A 27,897-nucleotide genomic window follows, 5' to 3' on the forward strand; every position below is an offset into this window, starting at 1 on the left:
CAAAAGAAAAAAATACATTTACTTAATCTTTGCAGTGCAGTTTTATTTATTTTTTTGTCCTTTCTGTCATTTAATTGTCACAGGTCACAGTATAGTGCTACAGTTGGCATGACAACAACTTAACTAACATACAACAAAATGTAACATGTATCAATGAGACAAACTCTTCCATAGACGATGCAATAAATCTCCACAGCAACCACACGACAAATAACTCTCAGTGGATATAACAATGCAAGTGGGTTGTTTTCTGGCATCCTTATTGGATTAGCTAACATGCTAACTAAAGAATTTCATAAATAACACAAAATCTTGGAATACTTCGATTTAATGCATTCTGGGTGAATTTAAGAATAAATACAAGAAGAGGTATCGTGTAATTGATGGAACATTGAACATGGAAATGGTAAAATGTAAACTGCAGTTAAATAAATAAATGAATAAATAAAACATTTTGGAATAGAAGCACTAAATAAAAACGAAACACAAAATATTAAATAGGTCATGTAAATGTACATTAAATTTGGTTTAAAAATAATTGTAAAACAAACCAATAATGTTCATTATTCTGACAAAGCGTTTTTATGGTTGTTAATTATCCTCAATTACTTTTTTTAAAAACATAATGTTTTGAGGGATTTTATTGATGTCGGATAACATAGCACTACAGTGACGTCACTTGTTTGCGATTGGTTGCATCTTGTCTCAGCACGTTCCGTTTTAACCGCGCTCTCATAATACACCACTAAGTGGCGCTGTCATCATTTACATGACGTCACACAACCACAGCACTGTACTTAAAGAACGGGTTCTGTCGTTTTCTTACACTCCACTTTGAGCCAACAGTCATGTTAAAGATGGATTCTTACGGTTCCTTTGCATCGATTTGCATGATTTAGGGATACTAATGCTCAACCTCCAAAAAAAGGTGCATGGTAATTACCAGTGACGTCAGCACTAAATACAGTTAGCGTCGCTAATGTAATTGCAAAGGGGCGTTAGTTAGCATCGCGCTAACATGAGCATGACAAGTGCAGGTGACGAAATGGTGCAAAGAACCAGCGTTTGCACTTAGGGAAGGAGGCTTAGAGAGACCGTGAGGGTGAGCATTTTTTCCTAGGCTAACACAGGTGCTCCTCGGCTTGTTACTCCGGTGCCCTCCGCTCATTCGCTCCTCCAAGCGGCCCGGATGTGGCGCACAGGAGTAGAGCAGCTCCCGGAGACCCAACATGGCGCCACTGGCTCACACGTAACGTTACCCGCCGCTGCTCTCCCCGCATTCGAATAGAAGAGAACCGGACAAAGCGACGGGACATGTGAGCTCTTCCACCCCGGCGACGAACAGGTGAGTGCCGGCGTGTGTTTGGATTCCATTTTGTGCGACGATGCAGCCGTAGTGAATGGTAGCTTGGTGGTGGAGGAAAGGGGGGAAAGCAAACGCTCGCCCGCGGGAAAGACGAAGCTCTCCTCGGCTTAATTTGTCCGAACAATCAGGGTTTGACCTAGCTCGGACCGGGGAGTGGAGCCGCCTTCATGCGGGAAGACAGCTGTCATTTGTGGGGCCGGAGCGTGTGTTGTCATGGCTGTCAGCTCAATCGCCGTGGAGCGGCCGCTGTCCTTGGTAGTGAAGCGGGTAGGCATAACACACACCCCATTCTGGATGAGGAATGCGTGTTTTTGCAGCATTTTGCATGCATTCTACTTGCTCCTGTCGAATGCATTGCATATAATCTGCTTTAGCTTCCTTTGAGCTATTATCATGGCCACATCCCTCCCAGGTTGCTGGTGCACTAATGCATTTCTGCAAGACTAGTACTGTATGACAAGCAGCCTCCACAGCGTGTTAATGTAGGGCAGGTAAATAAAGGGCAGTACATGGCTGCTTTTCAAGTTCACTGTGGTCGTGGGATTAGAATAAGTGTAGTGGAGAGGAAAATTAAAAAGTGTTGATCTTGCTGGGGTCCCCCCCCTCCCCTGCTTGCTAAGCTCATAATCGCCCCGGGCGCCAACAACGTCCAAATGGAGGTAATAAAAACTTACCACCTCGTACACAACACCTCAAGTGCCGATGGGACCTGCCAATTGTTTGATTTTGGCCTTTATTTGTGGCATTGGTGTGCGACCTTGTGTTTCCTCAGAGCGGAAAGAGTGGTTTCTAAAAATTGGAGCGAGAGTATTTCCTCAAATAGCAGATGTCGCTCTTATTGACATCAGGTTTTTCATTCCATGTGAAACAAAAGCCTCCCTCAGTAGACTGCTGTTTGAAAAAATAAAATCACTGCTTAATTTTGCTGGTCTTATATGAAGTTGTTCGTCTTGGTTGAAGTCTTTTGAGTGTTCACTACAGCAACTTGACAAGTCAATAATCAGATTACAACAACGATGCAAACAAATCAGTGGCTTCAGTTTTTCATGTTTCATGAATCACCATTAGATTATTTTTCCAAAATCATTTCGCCCTCCTATAAAGACCCATTCAGCCACAATGTTTGTTTTTGTGTTTTAATGAGATGAAACAACATTGATTGTGTCAAACAGACATATTGATGGAAGCTCACACACGACGCCAGCCTGCCGCCCCCTCATTGACCATAAATTTGAGTGTGACATATGGCGCCGTTTAATCAACGTAACATGATACGCTCATTAAACCTGGTAGCGCACACGCCCGCTCCTCCGGTGCTCGCTAATGACCATTAACTGCATTCTAGGTCCTTCTATCATGCCTAGTCCTAGTTATTTTGTTTATTTCAATATTAGACTTTTCTGAAAAAAATAAGGACAGTTCTAAGTGGGCCCCAAACTTTGACACAGTAGGGTGACTGCTTCTTGGTAGCGGAGTCCATGCGTGTTCTCTTCTCACTGCAGCTTTACATACTAATCAAAAGCTCCAGGGAATGCCACAGCCTACATCACGAATGTGGATCATAACCAATGTTCAACCCATCATATACTGTACATTTTTTTTCCCTCCATCTATTTTGGATGTCCTTGGTTACTCACACTAAATTACATAAGACGGAGTCACACGGCGAATAATTTAACCAGGAGGAGGAAGTTATGCGTGCCGCTGTCCCTGCTGCCGTTATATCATCCGTAGCGGCATCTTTATGCTCGAGTGCTTACCTGTGACAGTTGCAAAAAGCCAGCCTTTTTTCTTTTCTTTTCTTTTTTTTTTTTTTCTTACCTGGCAGCTTTGTACTGTTTTTTATTTTGCAAATTAGGCTTCAACCTTTACAAATGACACTTGGAAAGGCCACAGATAGCCTGGTGAGGCAAATGAGGATAAGGGAGCTTGTAAGAACTGAGGAGGAAGATGAGATAATGGCAGGACAGGTGACAATGAATGTATCCATTCAGGTTTACATTTGGGGCTTGCCTATGAAGGCTTACTTTTATATTGGTTACAGTGCAGTGTTAGCATGCTAGCGCTAATTGCAATGTATGATAATCTCAGTGGAAGTCATTTAAAAATTTTCCGTTTTTCCATCATCGTACCTCAAGAGAATGCTAATGCCTAGGCAATTTTCATCAGTGCACACAGTCAGAAACACACACGCGCGCACACACACACACACACACACAGAAATATTTAAGCTCTATAGAATTAGAGACACGTAACCTAAATCCTCTTCACATTTCTCTGCTCAATGAGGCTGTTCTACTTCTTCTGGCAATGTGTGTGTATTTGTTGCTGAGGAGGCCCAGTGAAGCCTGAACATCCAGCTTTGCCTTGGGGGCCTCAGAGCACCGCATCTGCCTCAGCTGCCTGACTCGCCTGACCCTTCAGGCTGAAGCAGCGAGCTGTTTTTATTTATTTATTTATATATTTATTTATTAGCTGGTGAATTGTGCAGTGTTAGCAGGCTGCTTTCTCGTATTTCTCGTGCACAGAATTGACTATTCCTAACCAGTATTTTTTAAATTGTATATTTTCTGTATGTATGATTTAGTCAGCCAGTGAATTGCGCAGCCTCGTCCTCATTTGGTTTCATGCGCACGGACTCGACCGGTCGCCGCCTAATTCCAGTTTAATCGCCTTTTAAAACGATACCTGTTTGGAACGGGCCGGGGCAAGAAAGCCAATTGCTTCGGTGTCTGCTCCTCCAATCACTTTCTGTCGCTTTATTAACACTAACAAAGGCCAGTTTAAATTACCCGTGCATGTATTAAATGCATTGGGCTCAACTGAGCCCGCTGGTCATTAGACTTAGTCATTATCGCCGCAATTAGTCCGACTGTGGATGAATATGTAGAATGCTTTAGGCACACGCCTACTTTGTAAACAATTACAGTGCAGCTCTGGCGAGGTGACAACTAGTTTGTCTGCTTTGTTAATTTCCTAAGAAGATCAAATAGCAATATTGTACTTCCCCAAAAGAAAAGATTCAAGTTGTTACATACTATTAAATATGATTTATTATTGTATACATTAGACATTAATCTGATTGTACTTTATACATTTATTTGAGAATCTTTTATTTATTAGAAAAAATCACTGGTGTTGCACTCCCAGAAAAATAAGATTGAAGCTGTTTTTTTTAACAGTAAATTAATTTGTTTATATTTCACCTATAATTTAAAAAAAAAAGGTACTGGTGTGTACTGAACTGTGATTGTTCCTTGTAGCGTTACACCCCCGAATAGATATTTAGTGTATTTGTTCTCAGGAAATTCATTTAATGGCTCTTTGGGACTAGTAAATTGATTGCTACATGAGTTCAGCACGATAAAACAGACCCCAGGTCAGCGTCTTTATGTTCCGCTCGACAAAGCGTAATACGAGTGCAATGGAGGCCTTAAAAAAAAAATCAAATTTCCTTGTTTTGCTCACAGTGGGAATTGGAGTGAGGAGGAAGAGATGCGTGATGAAGATTTACGCACCCTGAAGGAATCTCAGCGCAGATGCAGTTTTGTTCTGTGATTTGAGATCAGTCAGGTGGAATTGCATCAAAGCAAACTTGAATAAGGATATTCATTATGGCTCTGCATGATTCATATTATCTTCTTTGCAACCATGTTCTTGTGTTCCCGTCTGCAGCCAAAGAGCTGTCATCCGGCCTAAATATAGCCTGGAAGCCGGACCATCACATAGATAAGCACATGTGTGTGTGTGTGTGTGTGTGTATATGTGTCATGACACTTTGAACATCTTAACATATACCGACAAAACCTCAGGCAGTCTCATTTGAGACGCTTACACACTGTAGTGACTTTGCGCAGCATCCGCCGCCGGGTAGGGCGCAGGGACGAACGACAATGGCACGATGTGACTGTATTTGGAACTGGTTGCTAAGCAACTGAACAGGAAGTAGCCTGGTTCCTCTTCACTAGTTTGGCAAAATCTTGGCCTTGCAATTTTAAACTTAGACGTCTAAATCTCGCCATTTGCACTCTGAAATCCCTCCTATTGAATTCGCCGAGGTGATGCATAATTGAAAAAATTTCAATACGGGTCACCTACTGACTCGACGTTGCGTTGTTGTACTGTTGCAACACATGCACGATAAGTGGGTTAGTTGACAGAACACTGTGCTGTGTCAAGTGCAGTGTGAAAAAGCTCTTAGCCTCCTTTTTTTTTTCCATGTTTGATCTTCAGTGTGAACACGCAAACTTTCTGTATGCACGCCCGAGTGCAGATTATAGCCTGGAGACCTTGTGATGTCAGTTGCTAATAACGTAGCACAAAACGTTAGCGCAGATGCGGTTGCCGAATAGATGAAAGCGGTTATCCAGTAACGCAGCTGTGCCCTCTTTGATGCTCGAGCATGAAACAGCAGGAAATGAGCGCAGCTAAGGGACGGCAGTACACAAAAAAAACACACAAAAAAAAACATGCACGCCGACGTGCGTGGCATGTTAGCAGCACTCTGTAACTGGCAGCTGCACGCTAATCAAACCCATTACATTGATTGCTAGCGTTGTCTCTCTGTGTTTCTCTCTCTCTCACGCTATCAGCACATATTACAAAAGAGCTCATTTCTCTCATAACAGTAGCATTAGCTTGACAGTGTAGATAAGCATGAGTTTACAGGACAGGAGCTGTAAAGAGGGTCTGCAAACTTCCACCATAGCCTCTTCTTGCTCCTCAATTAGGATTTGCACAGGCAACCACGTAGGGACACCGTTACCACTACAATGCTAATCCTGATGTATTATCTCGGCGCATCGTTCATGTGAAGTCATGTGGACCGGTATGAGTCTGCCGCCCTGATGAGAACATCTATGCTGGAAACCTCAGGCCGGCAGGTCACACTGGGTCGGTCGCCTCAGAGTAATACTCGCTATTGTAACATTCAGCATCAAGAGAGGCTCATGGATTAAAAATGACTACATAGCTGAAGGTGGTTAGCTTAAAGCTTTTTACTGATTGACGAGAATTGCAACTTTTTTTCCCCCGTAGATCATCATGGATGCTACTACGCCTGACCCGGTCGTCTTAAAACCCGAGAAGCAGTAGTAAGATGTTTTAGTGGCTTCCAGAGTACTCTTTTATGACGGGCATGTCCTCAAGTGATGCTCTTTCCTGCCACATGTGATGAATAATGTACATCAGTTCACAATGCTTCCTAAAATAACTCTGGAAATAAGTCACGAGAGCAGACGCACACCCCGAACACCACTTTGTCTTCATCCTCAAAATGTCAAGTCCAGTCCAAACTGGACGTCAAACTAGCTTGTCTCTTCCAGGTTCGTCAAGCCGTCAAATCGGAAGCAGCGGAGGGCCACCGGAGCAAAGCGCAGCCGGAGTACTAACAGGCAGTGGCCTTGGAGTGCCCTTTGAAGGTAGACAGCTCTCTGCTCATTTCCCACACCACTCGTGTCATAAATATTTCCGCAAGCTCTTGTGCTTGGAGGATTAAAAGCGTCTTTTCTCACAAAGAAACATACACTTTAACCTCAAGTGTTTATTTGAAGCGACGCTAAAGCTTATGTAGTATAGAGTCGCTGGCTTATTGGCTAGTCGAATCACGGGGAATGCTAAGCTACCTTATTTGCAATTAAGCATTACTTTCAGTCATCTTGTCAGTCTCATTCAAATGAACAATGTATAATGAGTGATTTTCCGCTGAATATTTGCTACAGTTTGCTCGGAGCAGAACTGAAGCCTTGCAACTCCAGGCTTCAGGATTACCACAATCGCGTCTGCTCAAGATGGCAGTAATGTAGGTCAACAGGTATAAGCTTCCATTGACTGTCTGGGTAAAGACAAAGAGAGTGAAAAGGGGGTTGGGGGCGGCGGCGGTAAAGGGGGTCGTACATAGTGACGTTCTGATCAATGATTTATATGTTTCAACTTATCTGTGCAGACTAATGTTGGGCCCTGGTTGGTCATGATAACCTCACGGTATTGTGTTGTGTTTGCCAGAAAACAAAAGCACAAAGCCAGACATCAGACAGCACTTAGGTTTATGTCCTCTGCCAACCACAAGCTCCCAGCAACCCAACTTGTAGTCACATCGAATGCACACTAGGGGATGGTCACGTGAACTTTTGCTCTTATCAAATCGAGGTCACACCAATGTTCTTCTTTTCTGAGGATTAACGCAGCAAACGGCGAACGGAACATGCGGAGAAAATCCTGTGGGTGCGTCATCTGTCAAAGCTGACGTTATTTTTTTTTTTTCTGCTGGCTAACCTTGGCTGCAGCGATGGAGATGGAATGTGTCAGTGCCACATTAGCCCACTCATGAACTGCAGTTTGTTGCCGCTTGACCGTTGAAAAATTACACGGAGACTCCAGTAGCTGTCACAACTACTGTTTTTGTTTCAGAATGAAATTTTACCAATATTAAGTTGTGATTGAATTTGACATTCACATGTCACCAATGTTTTAATATGATGCTTCCAGAATGTTCTTGAGACTCGCAAGCTAGCGTGACAGATGTGTTTGATGCATTTTAGCCGCCATAACTCTGCTTGCCTTGCTCTGTATTTAGCGTGCAGCTGTCCCCCTCCCCACCGGCGACAGGGAAAAGGCCCCGGGGTGAGACCCTCGAAGGTGGCACGGTGTATTTATAGCTCACACTTGCTTCGAGGGTGTGACTGCTGCATGACCCTTTGAGCCATCAAATCTCCTCTTGGACAAATGATGGCACAGTGGCTTTAACGTGGTCTGCTTATTTTTATTTGCTGGTGTTTCATGAGACTTTTCCAATGTAAAATATGCTCCTTGGTTTAACAAAGGGACGCTTGACAGCGCAAGGTCAGAGGCTGCTCGGTTTGGGATGCGGCCCGGTCAGACGGCGTTAGGCAAACAATGAAAGCAGAATGGGACGCGCCGGGCTTTAGCTGTCTGGCCGCGCCTTGGTGCTAGCATCGGCGCTTTTTTTTTTTTGCATCTCGCATTGGGAGTTATCAGAGCATGCAGGCACAAACGCAGTCATAGGCTGGTCGTCGTAGTAACGCTGTGTCTCTTGGGGGTCTGCTAAGTCTGGAAGCTGACCTGAATCATTACTAGTACCCCAAAGGGATTCCAAGACTCATTGTGTTTTGTGGTGGATAATGGAGCCATTAGAGGTCCACTTTAACATGTGACCAGGATCTGACTGCATCAGAGCACTTGGGCCATGGCGTATGAGCAGCACGTTAAATGGTTAAAAGACACTGGCCATTTCTTACTAGGTAAGAGCAGCGTCTTAACTATTTCATGGTGTGGGAGGTTCTGGTCAAATTGTGGCTGTTTTTGCGTATTCCCCAAAAAATATGGGAGGGAAATGCCTGTGGAGACTGGAGAGGATGACAGATGGTTTGGAGACAAATCAACCTGGGAATCAGGATCTTTGCCCTGGGATGACTCAGCACTTTCGGTCATGCTCGTGTACATTTTAGTTAGGAAAATGAGTCTGAGACCTCATGTTTGTTTGTGCATTTGTCAATTTTTCTACGGCGAGGTTAAGAATAATTTAGCCCGCTAACCTTAATGCATCTCTCGGAGCCTGTCGAGTAATAATAAAACAACAACTGGCTCCTGTGTGACATTGTTAGCGTGTAGCGGTATAACGTTAAGTGTAAAACCTTACAGTCTGTCTATAAATAACACCTCCAGCGTAGGCGGTGTTGCGCAGTGGGTCTTTCCTCCCCAAGGAGGTTCTTCCTCGAGGCCTCAACGCTGATTCCCATCATGTGTGGGCTCAGTGAGACGGGCTTGCCTCCGCGCCGTTGTCATATCTCAGCGCTTGAGCCTCGGTGGAGACAATTTAAGCCCCGTCAAGTTTTTAATAACTCCAAAACGGGGGAACAAATATTTTAAATATTTGAATATTTTTCCACGAGTAATATAATGCACAAAAGGAAAAACGACTGACTCTGAAGACAATGGCTCCTAGAAAGCGTAAAACAATGAACTCCTTTCACAGCGAACGTCGTGACATTTTGTCCCAGAGACACCACGCACATCATGTGACTCTCATAGCGCACTCTGTTCCAATAGAAAATACTAAGTTGCAATCATTTTTTCTAACATTGTGTTCTGCCACAGAGGAAGAAGTGTTGTTGGTTTTTTTTGCTGTTTAAATTACATAACCAAAGTTCTTTTCTGGCATGTTAAGACACTTGTGCTTCTTTTTGCCTCGTTTCTGTCTTGCAGCATTGTGAGGCTCGACTAGCGCATGATAAAGTATTTAATTTAGTTAGTGTCACTAACTGGTCCAAGCCAGAACCATTTTATAAAATGGAATACCAATCACTACTTAAAACTGTATTTTATGCCATTAGTCATAACACAGTAGCTGCAAGCTACTGTTTGTGCAGAAGTACCAGAGATGTATCATGACAAGCATCAGCAAAGCTAAAAACAATAGCATTAGCAAACCTAGCAAGACTATCCAGAACGTGACAACACCTGCAAGTGATGACATAACATATTTCCGTCCTTGTTTTTTTTCTGCAGGTTTGTCAGGGTTGTCCAGCATGTTCGGTAAGAAGAAGAAACGGCTGGAGATCTCGGCCCCGTCCAACTTTGAGCACAGGGTCCACACGGGCTTCGATCCGCGGGAGCAGAAGTTTACGGGGCTGCCGCAGCAATGGCAGAGCCTCCTGGCCGACACCGCCAACCGACCTAAGCCCATGGTGGACCCCTCCTACATCACTCCCATCCAGCTTGCACCTATGAAGGTAGGCCGTACCTTAATATTTCGGACCTTACTCCTCCTGTTTGACCTCTTCAGATTAAGCCCTGTGATTCCGTTTTTTTTTCTTTAAGGATGTATTTTCTACTTGAGCATGTCTGCTTCACACCCCTCCAATCCTACACTTGTTCCTTTGTTTTCTCCAACACCATCTGGCCATCTCACACAATTACATCACTCTTAATATGCCCGCTTAATAATCACATCCGAGTGTGCTGCTTTAAACCTGCATTAAGCTTTTTATTGGTCACTTTAAAGAATAGGATGTCGATACCGCCTATTGGAAAAGTGTTGACATTTTAAAATCTACGTAACAAATCATATATGACGTGCCTCTTGAGCGGTTACCTACTTTTTTGTGTTACCTACATTTTTGGGGAGTAGGTGACACTCAAACATGACTCAGGCAAATGTTGAGTAAACTGACACAAGATGGCTACAAAATATGCTTAATGCAGATTTAAACTTGGTCATTTGTTAAAACACAACACTTTGATATGAATGTAAGTCTTCATTTTCTTTGTGTCTTCTCGTCTCTGACCCTTCTGAGTGTCTCCTCTGTTGTGTTGTTGTTCATTGGCTTTCACACGATACTCATAAAGACGTGTCTGGAAATTTCAACTGGCCCGAGTGCTCAACTCGTAGTATTTGTGTCATCCCCAACTTCCGCCTGTATTGTCAGCCATTGGTTCGATAATCGTTCAGATTTCCAGAAGGCCCCGACCCCCTCGCTGCCCTCCAGGCTGGAAATTTGTTTCTGAATTCATAGCATGGATAACAAACACGTAAGCCAGCTAAAAACAAAAACAAAAAAACAATTCACCTCGATTCCGAATCGGGGCCAGGGTGTGAATCATTTTGGCCTTTCCTTGTCTCTGTGAATTACTTACTGTCGTGCCATTTGGAGTTCACACGGTTTGCATCTAAGCTCACAACTCAAATGGCCACAACCAAGAACAGCAATATGCCACAGGAAATATCTCTGAAGAGGGGCGAACAAGAAAGTAATTGTCTTGCTCTCTTCACAGATATCTCCCAAGAAGGTCCGGCTGTCCGAAACGCCCAAAGTATGACTCCCTTTATCCGTCTGCCCCCCCCTCCACCTTACCTCTTTTTCTCCTTCCTTTGCATTCTCACCTCACGCCGCCTTGTATTGCATCTCCTCGCCGCTGCCTGCTGCCGCCATGCATTTAGTTGACGGCGGGAAGTGGAAGAATGACTCCACTCATGACATGACTACCTTGCTCTGACAAGTCTTTACTTAGACCTCATTTCCACTCCTCCCTTTGTTTCATCCGCATGAGTAGAAAAAAAAAAAGAAACGCCGCCCTAGATGACATTAGATGAGTTATAGCGGCATGTTCCCTCAATCTTCCCCCTGATGATGATTATAATGATGCTAATGATGAAAATAATGATGAGTGCAAAGTGCCTCTGAAAGCTCATTTTGTTCTGGTGACACACTGCGAAATGTATTGTCGACCCGATTTCCTACTTAAATCATTTGCTCTATGGGAATGACAGCGGGGCCTTGAAATAAGAGATTCGTTTGTTTTGATTACAAGGTGTGTGTCAAATATATTTGTCCTCCTCCTCTGCACTTAGTATGCAAAAGGGTGAATTATGTCTTATATGTACCAGCAGGCTCGGTGTGTAGCTGGAGTCTTGAAGCGAAGGAATATTTTTTAGCAGTCAAGTAGCTCCTAAAAGTAAAAAGTGGAGCTTTGCGGGAGGTGCCTCCCCCTCCTCACTTCTTATCGCTCTGGACCTTGACAGCCATTCTTAGCTATGTGCTAATGCTAGGGCTGGAGCGCTAGGCCTGGTCAAGTCGAGAAGTCGTCCCAGCCATGGCGGCTGATTGCCTGTGGCCTCTAGTTGTCAGGCTGCTCATCTCCACTGGAGCATTAGTATTGCTTCCAGCTTCCCCGCCGCCGCCATCATCACCACACAGGCTAATCCACAAGTGTGGGTTAACACATCTGCTCAGCGGCATGTCTTAAACATGGCTGTCTCAACAGTGTGTGTGTGTGTGTCAAAGCCTGTTGTGGGGTAATGAAAGTCGTCTCATGTTGCACTGTGACTTTCACCCTCTCCAAGGGGCTCATTTACGGTGATGGGGTGTGTCTACACCAGCTTGTGAGTTCTGTTGGCATGTGAGTGCATGTTGTTTTGTACTTGCACTTTGCTCAGGTTACCTAAGAAAAACTGTCAGATGGATAAAACTGAACTATCATCGCTGTCTAAGATCCTTTATACACTCAAGATTTATTTTTTATTCTGTCGCCATGGAGCCATCCCCACCACCACGCACACACTCTCACACTTGTCTCCGTGAGCTGCATGCGCTGTGGGTAGTGTGGGCGGAGAAATCTCAGTGGGTATTTTCAGGAAGCTCAACATTCAGCCTTACATCATCCAGGAAGAGGTGGATTAACAAACAAATCATGGATGCGAATTGTTTTGTAAGACCAGCACAATTTTGCCCCCGCTCCCAAAAAGCAAAATCAGCTCATTGGGAGGTGTAGTTCTTTAGATGTTCAACAGGGGGCAGTAGGCCCGCAAAGGCAAAATGGCGGCGCCCTAAACTCCAAATGTCAGTCAGCCGCCCTGCACCCACCGACTCATTTAGAGGAAATCTGATCGTGACGCTGCTCAGAAACTAGAGGGCCACCAGCTGGGGGTCAACGGGGGAGTCATGGCAGGGGGCCGAGGAGTCACGACGGTCGGAGAGACGAGGGGCTTTGAAGGACCCGGAGGGAGGCCGCAGTCAGGCCAGGTGGAGGGGACACTACAACAGGTGGGATTTCCGTCAGGGTCAAACGTCATCTTACTCTTAAAAGTGGGATCTTTGTTGGAAGTGTTGATGTTGCTTGAGGTCACATACTTGACTGTGACTTTCTATTTTGGGAGCTTCTCAAGTCCACTTTCATCATCCTCCTCATCACTGCCTGTGCCATTCACTCAGTGAGAGCTACCGGTGGTGATCAATACGCCTTTAAATTCAAGTCCAATTTCAACAGGGTTCAGTCTGAACTGTTGCGGGATTAAATGCTGTTTGCAGAATTTGAAGCAGAATAGCTGCTGATGGAGAGAGAAAATGAGAGAAGAGCATCTGTCTTTTTTTTTGGCTGGGAGGTGGAATGGATGTCATTGATCCTTTCCTTCCTCACTGCCGGCATTCTGGGGATTGTTGGCTCCCACCAACCTTCTGCAAGCTTGGCCAGAGTGCTTTTAAAATTCCAGCAATTGCCCTTCACAGCCTTATTGAATGGGCATTTTTTCGAAGGACTTTGAGGCAGTTAATATAAAGTAGGGAACAATTTCTACATCAAAATTTTACAGGTGTAATAGCTTCACAGTATACCATTTTGTAAATGAAAGCAATTAGCAAGGACAAGCAAAATCATCATAATCATTCAACGCTCAAATACCTGTTTTGATGCTTTAACGGTCCTCTGGCGCCCTCGTTCGGCTAAACTGTGAACTACAATTTAGGAGATACTTTTTTTTTTAACATTTCAGTCCGAATACAGTATACAGAAGTTTCTAATTGTGTGTTAATAAGTCTTAGTAGCTCAAATAAACTAGAATAATGAATGAAAAGTAAATTATTTAACACAAACTTTAATGTATGATGTAATATATAAATGTAATAGAGGATATGCACTGACGTCACAGATCAGGGCGGCCATTTTTGTTTGGGTGGCAAAAAGCCTCGTCCGCTGCCACTGGACTCGTGAGGATGGCGGCCTTGGTGGGTGTCGTGAGTGATTATTTCGTCCAGTTGGACCAAGAAAGCCGCAAGAGATGCATTGGAAAGTTGAAAAAATATAACATTCGTGTTGATCCGCTGTGGAAACCAAGTAAGAACGCCACCAGCTCAAGCGTAGCAGGAGCTGGGGCAGCAAGCGCTTGGTCCTCTGATAAGGCGACTTTTCCGCCAGTAACTTATCCAGACATTTACAACTATTTGATAGTTGTTTTTCAGACAAGCTTGATATAAAAATGGAAACTGGTGGATCCAGTTTAGTGTTTCAGGTGAGGCCGAACTGATCTTTGGGTGTATCCGCCTGGGGCTGTACCCTGTATCCGCTAGTGACAATGGATGATTCTGACTGTGAACAATCAAATTATTAGAAACTAGCAATTAGACAAACATACTGTAATGAAGCGGTGTAATTATGCATTCCTTAGGTCATGGCCGAGTAGCAGCAAGAAAAAGGGAATATCCGAGCAATACCTCACAGATGAATGTTGACGTCAATAAAACAAAATTACGTACCTCTCACAAAGTGATCTGAGCAGATGTAAGAATGGATAGTTGGCTTCCAAAGCTTGGAGCTGTTGCGGCCATGTTCCGCCCTACGAAGCGCCGCCACCCAGCTATCCTTTCTGGTCTGGTCCGCAGGGGACCGATACAGCTTCTTGGTATCACCTTTTTGGAAGCAATAGGCACATCCAATGGCACAACAACTCTTCACCATGGTCAAAGTTGCACCGTAACAACCACCACTAATAAAATGCTAAAAAAATGCCCCAGTGCACATATCTCTAAAGGTCAATCCAGCCTTGGCCCTATTAGCATCACCCAGCGTCTGCCGCTTTTTGCCACCCGTCAGCCGGTCTGTGACGTCACGTGCATATCCTCTATACTGTAATGTGAAATCTTTAAATACCCAAATCGTGATGAAAAATAATTGTCTGACCATTAAAAAACAACAACAGAACGTTCTCATTAATAGATGCGAGGTTGCAACAGTTGCCACTAGAAGCTAAAACAAATTTCTCCTTTGTCTCCAATTGCTTGTTGGTGCACTAATATGCTTAAGGTCAAAGAAGGGGGTTGTTTTTATTTCATTACGCCTCTAGCTCAGTGGCCTAGTGGTTGAGTGTCCGCCCTGAGTCTGGAAGGTTGTGGGTTCAAACCCCGACTGGGTCATACCAAAGACTATAAAAATGGGACCCATTGCCTCCCTGCTTGGCACTCAGCATTAAGGGTTGGAATTGGGGGGTTAGATCACGAAATGATTCCCAGGCGCGGCACTGCTGCTGCTCACTGCTCCCCTCTCCCCCAGGGATAGCTCAAAATCACATGGGGATGGGTTAAATGCAGAGGACAAATTTCACCACACCCAGATGTGTGTGTGACGATCATTGGTACTTTAAGTTTTCTTTTTAACTTTAACTCATCTATTTTGCTGGAAATTGCCCATGGGCAGAATGGGAGCTTCACTGCAGCTTGTTATTGAGACTTGGGGGTCAAAGGGTACTGGGTCAAAGCCGTCTCACAAGCTGTGAGTGAGGGCTGGCATGAAGACCCATTTTAAAACGTAAACATTATCAACCAACGCTCAACGCTGCAAAAGTCAAACAATTTGAAGTTCAGTTAAACAGGTTCTTAAAAAATGGTCATCTGTAGGTAAGCTAAAATTCAAAATATTTATAATGCTTACAAAAATGTTTTGGGGTTTAAACTTTTTTTCTACTCTATTATTCAGAATTAAATAATGAATTCCTTCCAAATGTTATGAATGTAAATTAAAAATAAAAACAGAATTACCATTTACACAGGATTTTTAAAAAAAAAAAAGTGTACTGTAGTACTGAGGCAGACCCGCAAGGGGTAGCAAAGCACAAGTGTTTGAAATCTTGCTGCATTACCACACTAAAAATCACCAATAGAAATAGGGAAAATACATTGGTGTTGCAATGACTATGTCCATCAGAGGGCGCCAGAGGCAAACACACTCAGTTCCATCGAATAGGTTCCAGTCAGTTATGTGCAACTCTGCAGACTAAACCCCCCCAGAAAATCTTTCTGAATCTACCAAGAACCTTTTTTTGACAATAGTTCTGCTCATTCTTAAAAAAAAAAAAATTCTAGTTCCAGGGTAAAGTCCCCTGCAGTGGTCCCTTTGGAAAACCTGCAAAAGTGATCCCAGTACATTCATTATGTGCAATCAATTCTTGTACTTTTAATGAATGGCAGAAGTGTGAGAGTGTAGTTGAGGTGATGAGCTTCACGTATGTCTAACAAGGGGCGGAGATACACATCTGCGTCGCTACACACGTTGTGTTGCGTGCCTGTCGCATTTCCAACAAACACCATAAATCACAGCAACGTCAAGGTTAAGTAATGCTAACCAACCAGGAAGTACTGTACCGCAAGCTGGGAGGGAATCTGTACGCTCCAATAAGTTGTAGGTTGAAGACATGCAGACCTCCGCCAAGGTTGAACCACACTTATAGAAAATGTGCTTTAGCCTTTTTCAACCTGCCTGCATTGTCCATTGGCATTTTTCCAGGTCGCTAGTCCGCGTGAAAGGTGCTGACTTGGCAATTTTAGTCCACAAGAAGGTTTACAAAACCCCGGAGATGCCTTGACATACGAGTTTATTATTTTTTTTCAAGTGTCATAATATTTCGAAGTAAAGAGACCATATTAGTGGCCGCGGTCCTGTTGCCTGTGGATGCCGCTGTCCGCCGAGCAGCGGAGCGCAGCCTCCCTCCAGGAGTCAGCAGAAGGGCACGCTCATTAATTATGCCCGCCTTCATTAGTAGCAAGGTTAATCCCCCCTTATCTCCCAGCCAGCCTCATTTGTCATGCAGCCACCTCCTCCTTCAATACCGACCGCCTCCTCCCCTTACTCATTTCTTTGCTCTCTCGGAGAAAGTCGACTTTCCGTCTTTTCTTGTTGTCATTTGTCACGTTAGATTTACTTCTGTGTATTTTTCATTTCATCCACTCCCACTCTCTTCTTTCTCTTTCCTTTCCTAATCTCCTGGCCTGTACTATCTTTTCTTTTTACTTGTCCTGTCATTTTTCTTTTCTTTTGTTTCTTTTTCCCTCCTTTTATCTCCTTGCTTTCAATTCCTTCATCCTGGTTTCTTTTCCTTAAGTTTCCCTCTAGTCTCATTTCTTTTTTCATTCTTCCACTCTCGTTTCCTTTCCTGCCATCTTCCCTGTCATTTCTGTCCTGTCCTTTCCCTTCTCTTCTCCTGCCCCCCCTTCTTCCCCATTTCTTCCCATCCTCCTCCTTTCTCCTCTGCTGTACTTACCTTGAACAGGGCATGGTGAGTAGATCTATTACAGCTTATCACTAGAGGACAGGCCAACGCGGCACGCTGGTGAAATATGGCCGCTGTCAGAGCCGACGCCGAGCACGACCCGACCCACGCCGCCGTAAGGACGTAAAGATGCGGCGGGGAGGGGGCGTGAGGGGTACAAGGGGCGGTTTCTGCAGAGGCCACTCACTATAAGCCCTCTAATTCAAATTAATGGAAAGATTTCCAGGCGCGATCCCGAGCGCTTGACAGTGATTTGGCACACTATTAACCTTGTCTCTCTCTCTCCTCGCCGATGTCGGCAGCCATGTTTCTGCAGCCGCCATTCGTGCCTCAGCACGCTGCTATTGATTAGCAGCTTTATTAGCTGGTCAGTGCTGAGCGCTAATTGAGTTAGCCTGCATGTAAAGCCACTTTCACACACATCAGACCCCTAACGGCAAATTAATTTATTATTAACTTTGCCAAGCACCAAAAGTCAGGGGTGCTGTGTGACTGCGCTGTACATTTCAGGATGCAGGAAATGCAATGTGGTCCGACATAATTGGCAAACTTGGCCACGCTGAGATCTGCAAAATTGCTGCATCAGAGACGTAATAGTCGATCCGGCAAATCAGTCAGATCCCAGCACAGCGAGACATTGCCGCCCTTTTGTGCACTTTCCCAAGTAAGTGCGGGACAAATGACCGTCCTTGATTGGTTGTTTTTCCTCGGTGGCGGTGGTTTCTTGTGTGTCAAATTAGCGGTGCAAGATATAAGAGGGCTGACCGACAATGTAAGTAACGGTAGTTAAATGCGGGAGTTGAGTTTTGCGCTCGTTGGCCGTACTGCGGCATTTGTCCAACTCGTGATTGATTAGCGCCCCTGAGAACATCCAATCGTCCAACCGCTCAGCTTGACGTAATCGCTACATTTAGCAAATGTTTCACCTCGTGTTCCAGTTCACGGCACCCAGGCAGCTCATAGAAGGGGGGTGGGGGGGAGTCTTACTAAGCGAGAGAGAAGCTACTTCCACAGTTTATTGCCTGAATCATACGTATGAGCTGAAAAAAGCACTCGAAGCCTAAAGGTAGTGGTAAAAATTGTGTATAAATGTGAGCAGATGAGCCCCCTCAAGTTATTACAATATGTTGCAAACATTACCGATGCTGTTTCTGTCCATTTTGTCTTTTACTATCTGCAGGAAGAAAACATTGAGTCAGTTTAAAATAAATTTGACTCCCCCCCCCCCCCCCCAACCGGAAGAAACTACATTTCGGCAAACAGAAACCAAAAAATGTCCTGTCCTATTCCCATTTTCTCCTAAAGGAAATTCCGCATCATATTGTTCCGTTGTCCTTTTCATTTTCTTTGTGACAATACATGGAGCAGCACTTTTTTATTTTGCTATCCGATGATGTCCTCAACCCCCCCCAAGAGATTATGTCCGTGGTCATATACTTTACATTTACAGCATGCTACGCGCAATCTTCTTTTATAATCAGATGTTGAATCCCGCAGAGTGATGAACCCGCATCCCATTGAGGATAGAGATTCCGATGCGCATGTTGACACTCTGATGGATGAATGGCGCAAGTATGGTGTGTGTGTGTGTGTGTGTGTGTGTGTGTGTGTGTGTGTGTGTGTGTGTGTGTGTGTGTGTGTGTGTGTGTGTGTGTGTGTGTGTGTGTGTGTGTGTGTGTGTGTGTGTGCGTGCGGGTGTGTGCAGGTGTTTAAAGACGCACAGATGTATTCTTGTGTCAGCACATCGCCGCTTTGCCGCCTTCCTGTCTCAGCACATGTGACAAAAAGAGTGTGACGGAGATGCGTGACAGTCCGTCAAACCCAAGAACTTGCTGACAACTGGGAGTAATCATGCCATGCGAAAATTGTGTTGAAGTTGAAATTGCTCAAATTGAGGTGGAAATTTAACAAAAGGAATATATATTTTTTTAATTTAGCATTGCATATTTTGTGTATATGGGTCAAATTTGTGTTTGAGGGATCCTTCAAAATGGCTGCCGCCAACTAAAAGGATAGACTTCCCATTTGGTTTACATTGGAGCTAATTTTTAGCGGTCATATCTGCAACTACTACAAAATATGAATTTTTACCAAGATGAACGCAGCTTTAAAATTTCTAGTGTAAAAGAACCTCGTGTGTGCGTTTTTTTCTTCCTCGGGGGTATCAAAACAGGCGTACTTGCTGACAGCTAATTTAGCGGCTTTCATGCGCTTCAGTGCGATTGCCGCCATTTTAAAGTACGCTGCTGTATTAAAGAGCCGGCCCAGCTTGTAATATATGCACGACACTGAGCTCGCACACGTGTTAGCGCTGACACGTCGCCCAAATGGACGTGCAAATAAATGAAAAGGAAAAGCGGCAAATGTTGAGAAGTCACACAAAATACGGCGTCTCCCAAGAAATATGTCATTATTTTAGATGTGACACAAATTGATAACATTGATTCATTGCTTACTCTGCAAAGTTTTCCCTTGCTTGACAATTACGTAAAGCAACAATTCTAAATCAACCCACGCGTATCGGTACAAACAAACACCTGCTGTGTCTGGCTTCGCTTCATATATTTTTTCTGTTTCTTCCCCTTCACACTGAAGTGCGTCTTTTGCGTCGTGATTCACGAGTAACGCAGCACCAGTTTCCAGTGAGTCACCGCGACAACGGCGTGTAAAGGGCTTAGCGAGAGGTAGGAGGGGATGAGAAGCACCCCTGATGTTTAAGCCGCCACTACGCCCCGGCACACGTGTGCGTGCGTGCGCACCTAATCGCTTCGTGCGTGTGTGAGTGCGTGCACGACGTCACGACTACTACAACGCATCCCGGCAGTACGCCCACTGAAAATGAAGCTAATCTGTTGAGAGGGAAATGGGGCAGGGAACGCAACAGCTCCCATCCACTGCCGGCTTCCTGTTAGCATCTGAAGCTGAGCCTTTTTTTTGTGTGTGTGTGTCATGAGAAAGTTAAAATTTGGTAAAAATCCAATCTTGAGGACAAAATGACAAAAAAAAAACTTCCATTTTGTAGCATGTAACGTAAATCCAGCTTGAGGATTGCTTGTTCATTCATTGCAAGTGATGAAGACTTCATACTTGTCTCTAAGGAATTGAAATTGTGCGCCCTGGTGAATTTCAATTCATTCAGTTCTTAGACTGGAATGGCCGAACTGAAACGGAATGCAGCCCCATCGTTATCGGCCTGCCGCCATTTCCCCCTTTGTTTTTTGTGGTTACCAAAGTTTTTCTTTTTCTTCTCGTAGACCATCGTGAGGGGAAACCGGCCCCCCAAAGATGCGTCCATCAACGGCCTGCTGGAGGAGTTTGACAACATCTCGGTGACGCGCTCCAATTCACTGCGCAAGGAGAGCCCGCCGGGCGCTCACCAAGCGGGCGCCGGTTCCAGGCCTCTGCCGGGCGCTCGTCCCGGCGGCCCCGAGGAAAACGGTTTTGGCCACTACTACTCGCGCTACTCCTGCGACTTGGACGCCTCCGGCAGCCGGGATTACGCTCTGGACAAGCCGGGCTTCTCGGCTGACGGCGAATGGGCCCTGGGACGGCATTACCGCTTCACCAAACACAACGGCCACTCGCACCACATCCGCAGCCCCTTCTACCCGGATGCCATGCCCCAAAAGTCGGACTACGGCAAGCTCCCGCCGGACTACCACACCTACCTGGAGAGCAAGGGGCGCTCCACGGACGAGGTAGCCTCCACGGTGGGGAGCGGCGTGGGCTCCAGTGGCTATTACCGGGCCTCTGTGGGCGGCTCGTCCAGCCAGGACTACCGGGACACGTCGGTGGGAACACCGTCCCGAGCCTCCCTTCACAGCGAGCAGATCAACTACCCGGACAGCGAGTGGAGTTACGGTGCCGTGCGGGAAGACTACGACAAGAGGCCCAAGAGCTCGTATGTGATGCAGACCAGTCCCACGCCGGCCATCAGGCAGAGATCCCGCTCGGGCTCCGGGCTCCAGGAACCCAATGTCCCCTATGCGGCCGGCGGACCCTTCAAGAACCCCGCTCAGGCCCACTCCTACAGCTCCTACACGTACCCGCGCTTGTCCGAGAGCCTCGGTGCCTCTCAGACCATCAACAAGGTAAACACTCTTTATTCATGTACTGTTTGTACTGCGAAACATTTTGTCTCCCAGGATACTGCTGCGCTTAAACTCCAGTAGTAGGTGTACCTATTGAAGTGTCCAGTGAGCTCCCGACTTGGTTTCTCAGTACACTCAACTCTTTATTTAAAGGATAATTTGTCCAGGCTATCTGCCGAAATTAATGGACATCTTTTCGATCCGTCTCCGCAGTCGAATCAATTAGCGCTTAAAGCATTGAGCTCACGGCCGTGACATACTGAGCACGAGGAGAGCGGACAGAAAGCCAAGTGAAAGGGGAACAAAGGAAGAGGGCAAGTGAGGTATACGCCAAAAAGAATAAAGCGGCGTGCCAGAGCAAGACTACATTTAAGTAATAATATGCTGCATTTTAATGGGGTTGTTATGTAAGAGCACTATGTGGAACGGGCTTTGACATGGAAGGACAAGCATCTCTTGGAAAAATATGAAAGGATTTCATGCTCATTCTCTCATTCCTGTTCTTCTCTTTCCTGTTACAAACTGAGCCCAACCGCAGTGTAGCGCTCGCACCGTCAATTTTAGAGAGCTTGCGGCACGGGCCGGGCCGGAGGTAGCGATGCAGTCAACCTGCAACGGGAGGCGGGGGTTGGCTCCTTATGCTCGCTCTCCGTGCTCCATTAAGGCCGCCGCGCAGCGTGATGACATCTGCGGCACCTCCTCTTCGTCGTCCTCCTCCTCCTCGTCTTCCTCCACACAGCGGCGGGCGAGTCCGGCAGGTTTGCTGATGTGGATCCCAGGGCGCCTTGATGAAAAAGCATTTAACCTGCACGCTTCACTAAATAGTTCGTAGGGAGGGAAGAAAAAAAATAAAAAAGCAACGTCGATTGCAAGCCATGCAGGATTGGACTGCGGTAGGAGGAGGAGGTCGTTTTTCACATTTGTTTGTTAAAGTGGGGCGGGGGGCCATTATTTCAGTTTTAATAATGTATATGGGCCAGGTCATTTGTAGATGGTGTTTAAATGAACCAATTTTTGGGAGAAACCCCCAAAATAATTTCAGCAGATATTTTCTGCTTGGCCATGCGGCCGTCCCGTATGTGGCCCGCCAGCTGTACTTTGCTCATCCCTGCGCCAAACGCGCAGCTCACAAACCGGGTCCATTCTTCTCCGAACAAACGGCCCTTTGCCTTTTTTCTTCCGTGTAACCAACGCATCCCCGCACCAGCTTTATTTATCCTCTCTCTCGCGCACAATAATAAACACACACTCCTTCTCTCTTTTCTCCCCCTTTTCTCTGCAGCAGCTCTCAGTGACAAATTGATGTTGCGGCACTCCCCCCCCCCCCCCCCCACCTCTCTCTTTTGCAGCCTTAGCATAAAAGCGGGCTCGACCGTGTTCCGCCGCCGAATTCAATTTCACACTTGAGTTAGGTTGTTGATTACCCTGCCAAACTCAGATTAATGCGCGTTTAACCAACATGGATCAGGAGAGCCCTTTTGGCTGACAGCCAGCCGGGCAACGATACAGTGGGAAGGGTGGATGGGGGGGGCTTGGACCACCCCCTCCTCTTGCTGCAGAGTGATTGATTATAAGAGTTCACAGCATGTAATTATACACCATCCCAACACGTCAGGAAGGATCCCCCTCCTCTTCCTGTCCTCTCCGTGTGTGAATGACTAGTTTAGTTCCTTTTTGGCACTTGTGTTGTTTTCCAGGAAGGCTCAAAAGCACACAAAAAAAAACTCAGCTTTACAATGCATATTGAGTGCAGTCGTGCTTGGGTGTCTTTTGTAACCAAATACTGATATTGCCGCTTTTCCAGGGCGACTATGAGCGTACGTCGCGGGACGCCAGCCCCCACGCCACGGTCGGCGACACCTACCCCCGTGGACCCCTCAAGCTACCTCAGAACCACGCCAAGCCCCCCGGCTACCCGCCCGTGCACCTGCCCTACCCGCCCGTTTTTCACCACTACAAGCCGTCGCCCTATCACCACCCGCCCTCCCAGCCCAGCCCACCGTACACGCCGCAGGTAGGCAGGCCACAACACAAAGTAGCATTTTACGGTTGCTGTATTGTATTTCCATCAGATTATTATTTTTTATTTTAAATTTCAATACTTATTTTATATTGTTTTTTTTTAATTTTTTTAATTATCGGTTTATTTTTATTTTTATTGGACTGATTTTATGGTTGCTATTAAAATTAATTGTTTGGTTTAGTTTCTTAATGATAGCTTTTGAAAATAAATGTTTTTTCTTTTTAACGTAGGGCGCATACTCGCAGCCGTCGTCGCCCTACATCCCCCCAGGGGCGTACCCTCCCCCTTCGTGGGGGTCCAGCTCCGACACTCAGCCCTCCAGGGTGTCTCACGAGCAGTTCCGAGCCGCGCTGCAACTCGTTGTCAATCCAGGTAACCAACTGTACTGTACCTGTCTACAAATGTTCTTTTGTAATGTCGCATTTATTCTGTCATCAGGCGACCCCCGCGAGTACCTGGACAGCTTCATCAAGATCGGCGAGGGCTCCACGGGCATCGTGTGCATCGCCAGCGAGAAGCACAGCGGAAAGCAGGTGGCCGTCAAGAAGATGGACCTGAGGAAGCAGCAGAGGAGGGAGCTGCTCTTCAACGAGGTGCAGATACACTACAATCATCTATTTTACAAATATAAGGCATCAGATAGACGAGCTGTTGTCGTATTTGCACACACGTTCAAGCTTTACTCTATCAAGCAGTGACACACCGCGTGTCTGCATGTGTGTGTGTTTAGGTTTTCCCTGCGTGCGTACGTCGGAGGGTGTGAGCTAATTAGTTTCATTGTAATCCTCTTAATCCGCGCAATGTAATCCTGTTACGTTTAAACTCCAGAATATGTTCACATAGAGATAGTCATTTCAATGAAGAGCTAATATGAATTGACATGTTTATTTATAAATACTGGATGTGTGTGTAGGTGGTGATCATGAGGGACTATCACCACGAGAACGTAGTTGACATGTACAATAGCTACTTGGTGGGAGACGAGCTGTGGGTGGTCATGGAGTTCCTGGAGGGAGGGGCGCTCACCGACATCGTCACACACACCAGGTAAGAGCGAAACACACTCGCACACAAACCGAAGACAACAAATGCGCTTTTGAACATGACACAGATGGTCTGTAATGGAATCTTTCACAACATCTTTTACTCCCCAACTTTCCTCTAATTGTCTCTCTGTGTTAATGACTTTTCCACGTTGATTGTTTTGGCGCTTTAATTCCATCCATTTGTGTGGATTGTTGGTGCATCAAATGTCGCGTCTTGCTTGAACGGCTTTCAAGATGGTCGTGCAAACGCACCTCAAACCAGAGTTAGCTTCCATAAGCAGCCTTGCCAGGTTTAGCTTAGGTAAGCAACAAAATCAAAATTATTTTCACACAAAAAACATGATTTATCTTGGTTTAGCTCCTTTTGCATCAAGACAGTTGTCTTTTGTAAACAAATACTTGCGTCGGCTGAGATGAGCATAAGTCTTTATGCTGTTTTCGCTTGGCGTCAAGGTTTAGGTAATTTGCGTTGTTGCGAGTGCAAGCGTCGCTGCACTCTTTGTCTAAGCAGCGCTATAATTGTCCTTCTCTTGACAAGCTTACAAGATCATTAACATTTTTTTTATTATTGTTATATTGCAAAACAATTTTCTGTTTCAATGATCCTCATCTGTGCACGTGTGTGTGCATGTACACACAACCATTGACTGTTCATTATCAGAAGTGCTCATTTGTCAGTGCAAACATGTGACACTTCATCGACTTCAGATTGTTTGTGCGTTCAACACGGTAAAAGTTTGTTAAGGGTTGTGCCGCGCTAAAATAGACACAAAGTGCCAGCTGGCCATGTGTGCGCGTGATCATTGAAGCTGTAAATGTGTCGTGTGCGTGCGCCGCGTTGCGCCTGAACCGCCATCTGGGACCTCCTGCTCACGGCTGCAAACACAACCTCTGTCTTTGACTTATAATTAGCGGCCATTTTGAATTGTATTACGCAATTTAATACAGGATGAACGAGGAGCAGATCGCCACGGTGTGCTTGTCGGTGTTGCGGGCCCTGTGCTACCTTCACACGCAAGGCGTCATCCACCGGGACATCAAAAGCGATTCCATCCTGCTCACCAGTGACGGACGGGTAAATACGCACGGATTTTAGCATTTTGACAAAAATTGCAAAAGTTGAAGAAAAAGTATTTTATTCAAATTTTAATGGCTAATATGTCAGATTAGCACCTCCCTTGCCATAAAACAGACTTCTTCTTGATGTGCAGATCAAGCTGTCCGACTTTGGCTTCTGTGCCCAAGTATCCAAAGAAGTGCCCAAGAGGAAATCGCTGGTGGGGACGCCGTATTGGATGGCGCCGGAAGTCATCTCCAGACTGCCTTATGGGACAGAGGTGAGTGGCACGCATGCAGTCCACACTAAGGGTTCTTACACAGATGCCCCTTTCAGCCGTTTATTGAATGGACACTGACATAGAAGCTGCTATCAACCACAGCTCTGTGTGCGTGTGCGTGTGCGTGTGCGTGTGCGTGTGCGTGTGCGTGTGCGTGTGTGTGTGTGTGTGTAGGTGGACGTGTGGTCGCTGGGCATCATGGTGATTGAAATGGTGGACGGTGAGCCCCCGTACTTCAATGAGCCCCCCCTGCAAGCCATGAGGAGGATACGGGACAACCTGCCACCGCGGCTAAAAGAGTTACACAAGGTAAGTGTGAACTAGCCTAGCCAAATGGGAATTTGCCATGATCATTCCATGTTCCATTATAAAAATATAAAAAAAAATACAAACTTAATAATAAAATAATAACAAAAAATCTAAATATAGAAGTAAATAATAAAATATATATTAAAAAATATTTGAATAATAATAAAGAAAAAAAAATGTAAAAAAAATATACATATATAAAAAATAGTGAATTATAAAAAAACATGTCAAAATGCTCAGTAAATTATAAGACTTGTCCAATTAGCTTGACTAATCTCTCTGTCGTGGTTTGGTGGCAGGTGTCGTCGGTGCTGCGCTCCTTCCTGGACCTGATGCTGGTGCGCGAGCCTTCCCAGCGAGCCACCGCGCAGGAGCTCCTTCAGCATCCCTTCCTCAAACTATCGGGACCGCCGTCCTGTATAGTGCCCCTCATGAGACACTATCGCCACCGCTGAACAGACACACACGCACACACACTTCTGTGGTTACTGCCCTCCCACATCTTGTCAACACTCTTGTGACCATAACGTAGATTAGCTAACCGACACACACGGAACCCACTACTACAAAGAAACTCTGAAGTGGACTCTGGGTGTTTTAGTTAGTCACCTTAGAGGACCTGAGTGGACCCCCGAGAGCGTGGGCAGTGCTGCAGAGAAGCCGTGCGCGGGTGGAGCGGCCACCCACGCTCCCGCTGCACATGTATTTTAAGAGCAACTTGTAAGATTGAGTGTACAGTTTTGATAACTTTGAGTATTTGATGGTGTGGTCGCCATTGTGATATGAGCAGTATTCAATAGACTTTCCTACTCTTTATAATACACTTTTTCATTAAGAAATACACACACACAAATACAAAACACAGAAACACACACACAATATTTCAAATATCCCACTTGAACCCAACTGCTACTAAAAAAAAAAAGCTACTACATATATTTATTATTACTATTATCTATCTTTGTAGACAGAACCATTAAACGTTGGGCAAAAAAGGGTAATGTTAGACGTTTTCTAAGAGCTTTTTAAAGTATTTATTTATTTATTTATTGCACTTCATTTTTGTCTAGTGTGGCCTTCTGTTCTCGTTCAATTTACTTTTTAAATTATTTAATGAAAAAGAAAAGCGACGGTCAACAGGGATCTACTCAAATACACTCAAATGCAATGAAACAACGACTTCACTTTGTGTTTTTGTGTCAATACAATAAAATATACATTACAAATTGTATACGGTCAATTTCAAATAGGGTTAGAAAACACTTTATACTGGTCCATAATTTGTAAAAAAATAACAGTGGGGGTTAACCAGTATATAACAAATATTCACCCAATAGTGACAATATTTAATGTATATTTTTACGTCAGTAAAACATACTTTCCAAGTAAAGAGGACATATAAATAAACAACATTTCAACTATTCATCTTGTAACAAATAAATTTAATATAGGAGGTATATGATAAATACCTAAAATAAAAACCTTGTAATTGAAATGATACATTGGCTTTAAGTCAAGTCAGCATTTTATGATTTGAGTGTATCTTTAGCAATTGCAGGGAGCCAATGAAGCCAGTGGGTGTCCGCTACTGTAATAATTTGCACTCATTGTAGCACACACTGAGGGAATCAATTAGAAACACAAAGTAAAGATAAATAAATAAATAAATGGTTCATCGTCCTTGTCATGAAATCACCCGGAATACACCAGTGTAAAAGCGGCTGACATCCATTTTGACCCATCAGTCACTGTGATGTAAATACGAATGCGTGTGCGTGCGTGTTGTACAGTGTCACAGCATGTCTGTGAAGATGCTTTCAATTAAAACAAACTTCCATAAGACCAATGTCTTGTTGCATGTCTCACCTCTTTCTTTTTACCAAGGCCTCTCTT

The 27,897-nt window shown here is 45.0% G+C and overlaps 1 protein-coding gene across 4 annotated transcripts; it reads left to right on the plus strand.

The window, feature by feature from the left end:
- Positions 1 to 787: 787 nt before the first annotated feature.
- pak5 (p21 protein (Cdc42/Rac)-activated kinase 5) lies at positions 788 to 27,846 on the plus strand. Of its 4 annotated transcripts, XM_088362396.1 has the most exons (13): positions 788 to 1,345; positions 6,691 to 6,786; positions 9,893 to 10,116; positions 11,159 to 11,197; positions 20,453 to 21,289; positions 23,094 to 23,303; positions 23,543 to 23,684; positions 23,751 to 23,905; positions 24,226 to 24,359; positions 25,307 to 25,433; positions 25,570 to 25,695; positions 25,870 to 26,004; positions 26,304 to 27,846. In XM_088362396.1, exons 3-13 carry the CDS (start codon positions 9,913 to 9,915, stop codon positions 26,457 to 26,459), a joined length of 2,265 nt encoding a protein of 754 aa, XP_088218522.1. In that variant the 5' UTR covers positions 788 to 1,345; positions 6,691 to 6,786; positions 9,893 to 9,912; the 3' UTR covers positions 26,460 to 27,846. The 4 variants fall into 4 exon arrangements, with proteins under 4 accessions (XP_088218522.1, XP_088218524.1, XP_088218525.1 ...); XM_088362398.1 differs by lacking the exon at positions 6,691 to 6,786; XM_088362399.1 differs by lacking the exon at positions 11,159 to 11,197 and having other exon boundaries at positions 789 to 1,345.
- Positions 27,847 to 27,897: the final 51 nt, after the last annotated feature.

The sequence above is a fragment of the Syngnathus floridae genome, chromosome 19 (genome assembly GCF_059516105.1).
Source record: "Syngnathus floridae isolate MCC-2025c chromosome 19, RoL_Sflo_1.0, whole genome shotgun sequence".
In the NCBI taxonomy this organism is placed as follows: Eukaryota; Metazoa; Chordata; class Actinopteri; order Syngnathiformes; family Syngnathidae; genus Syngnathus; species Syngnathus floridae.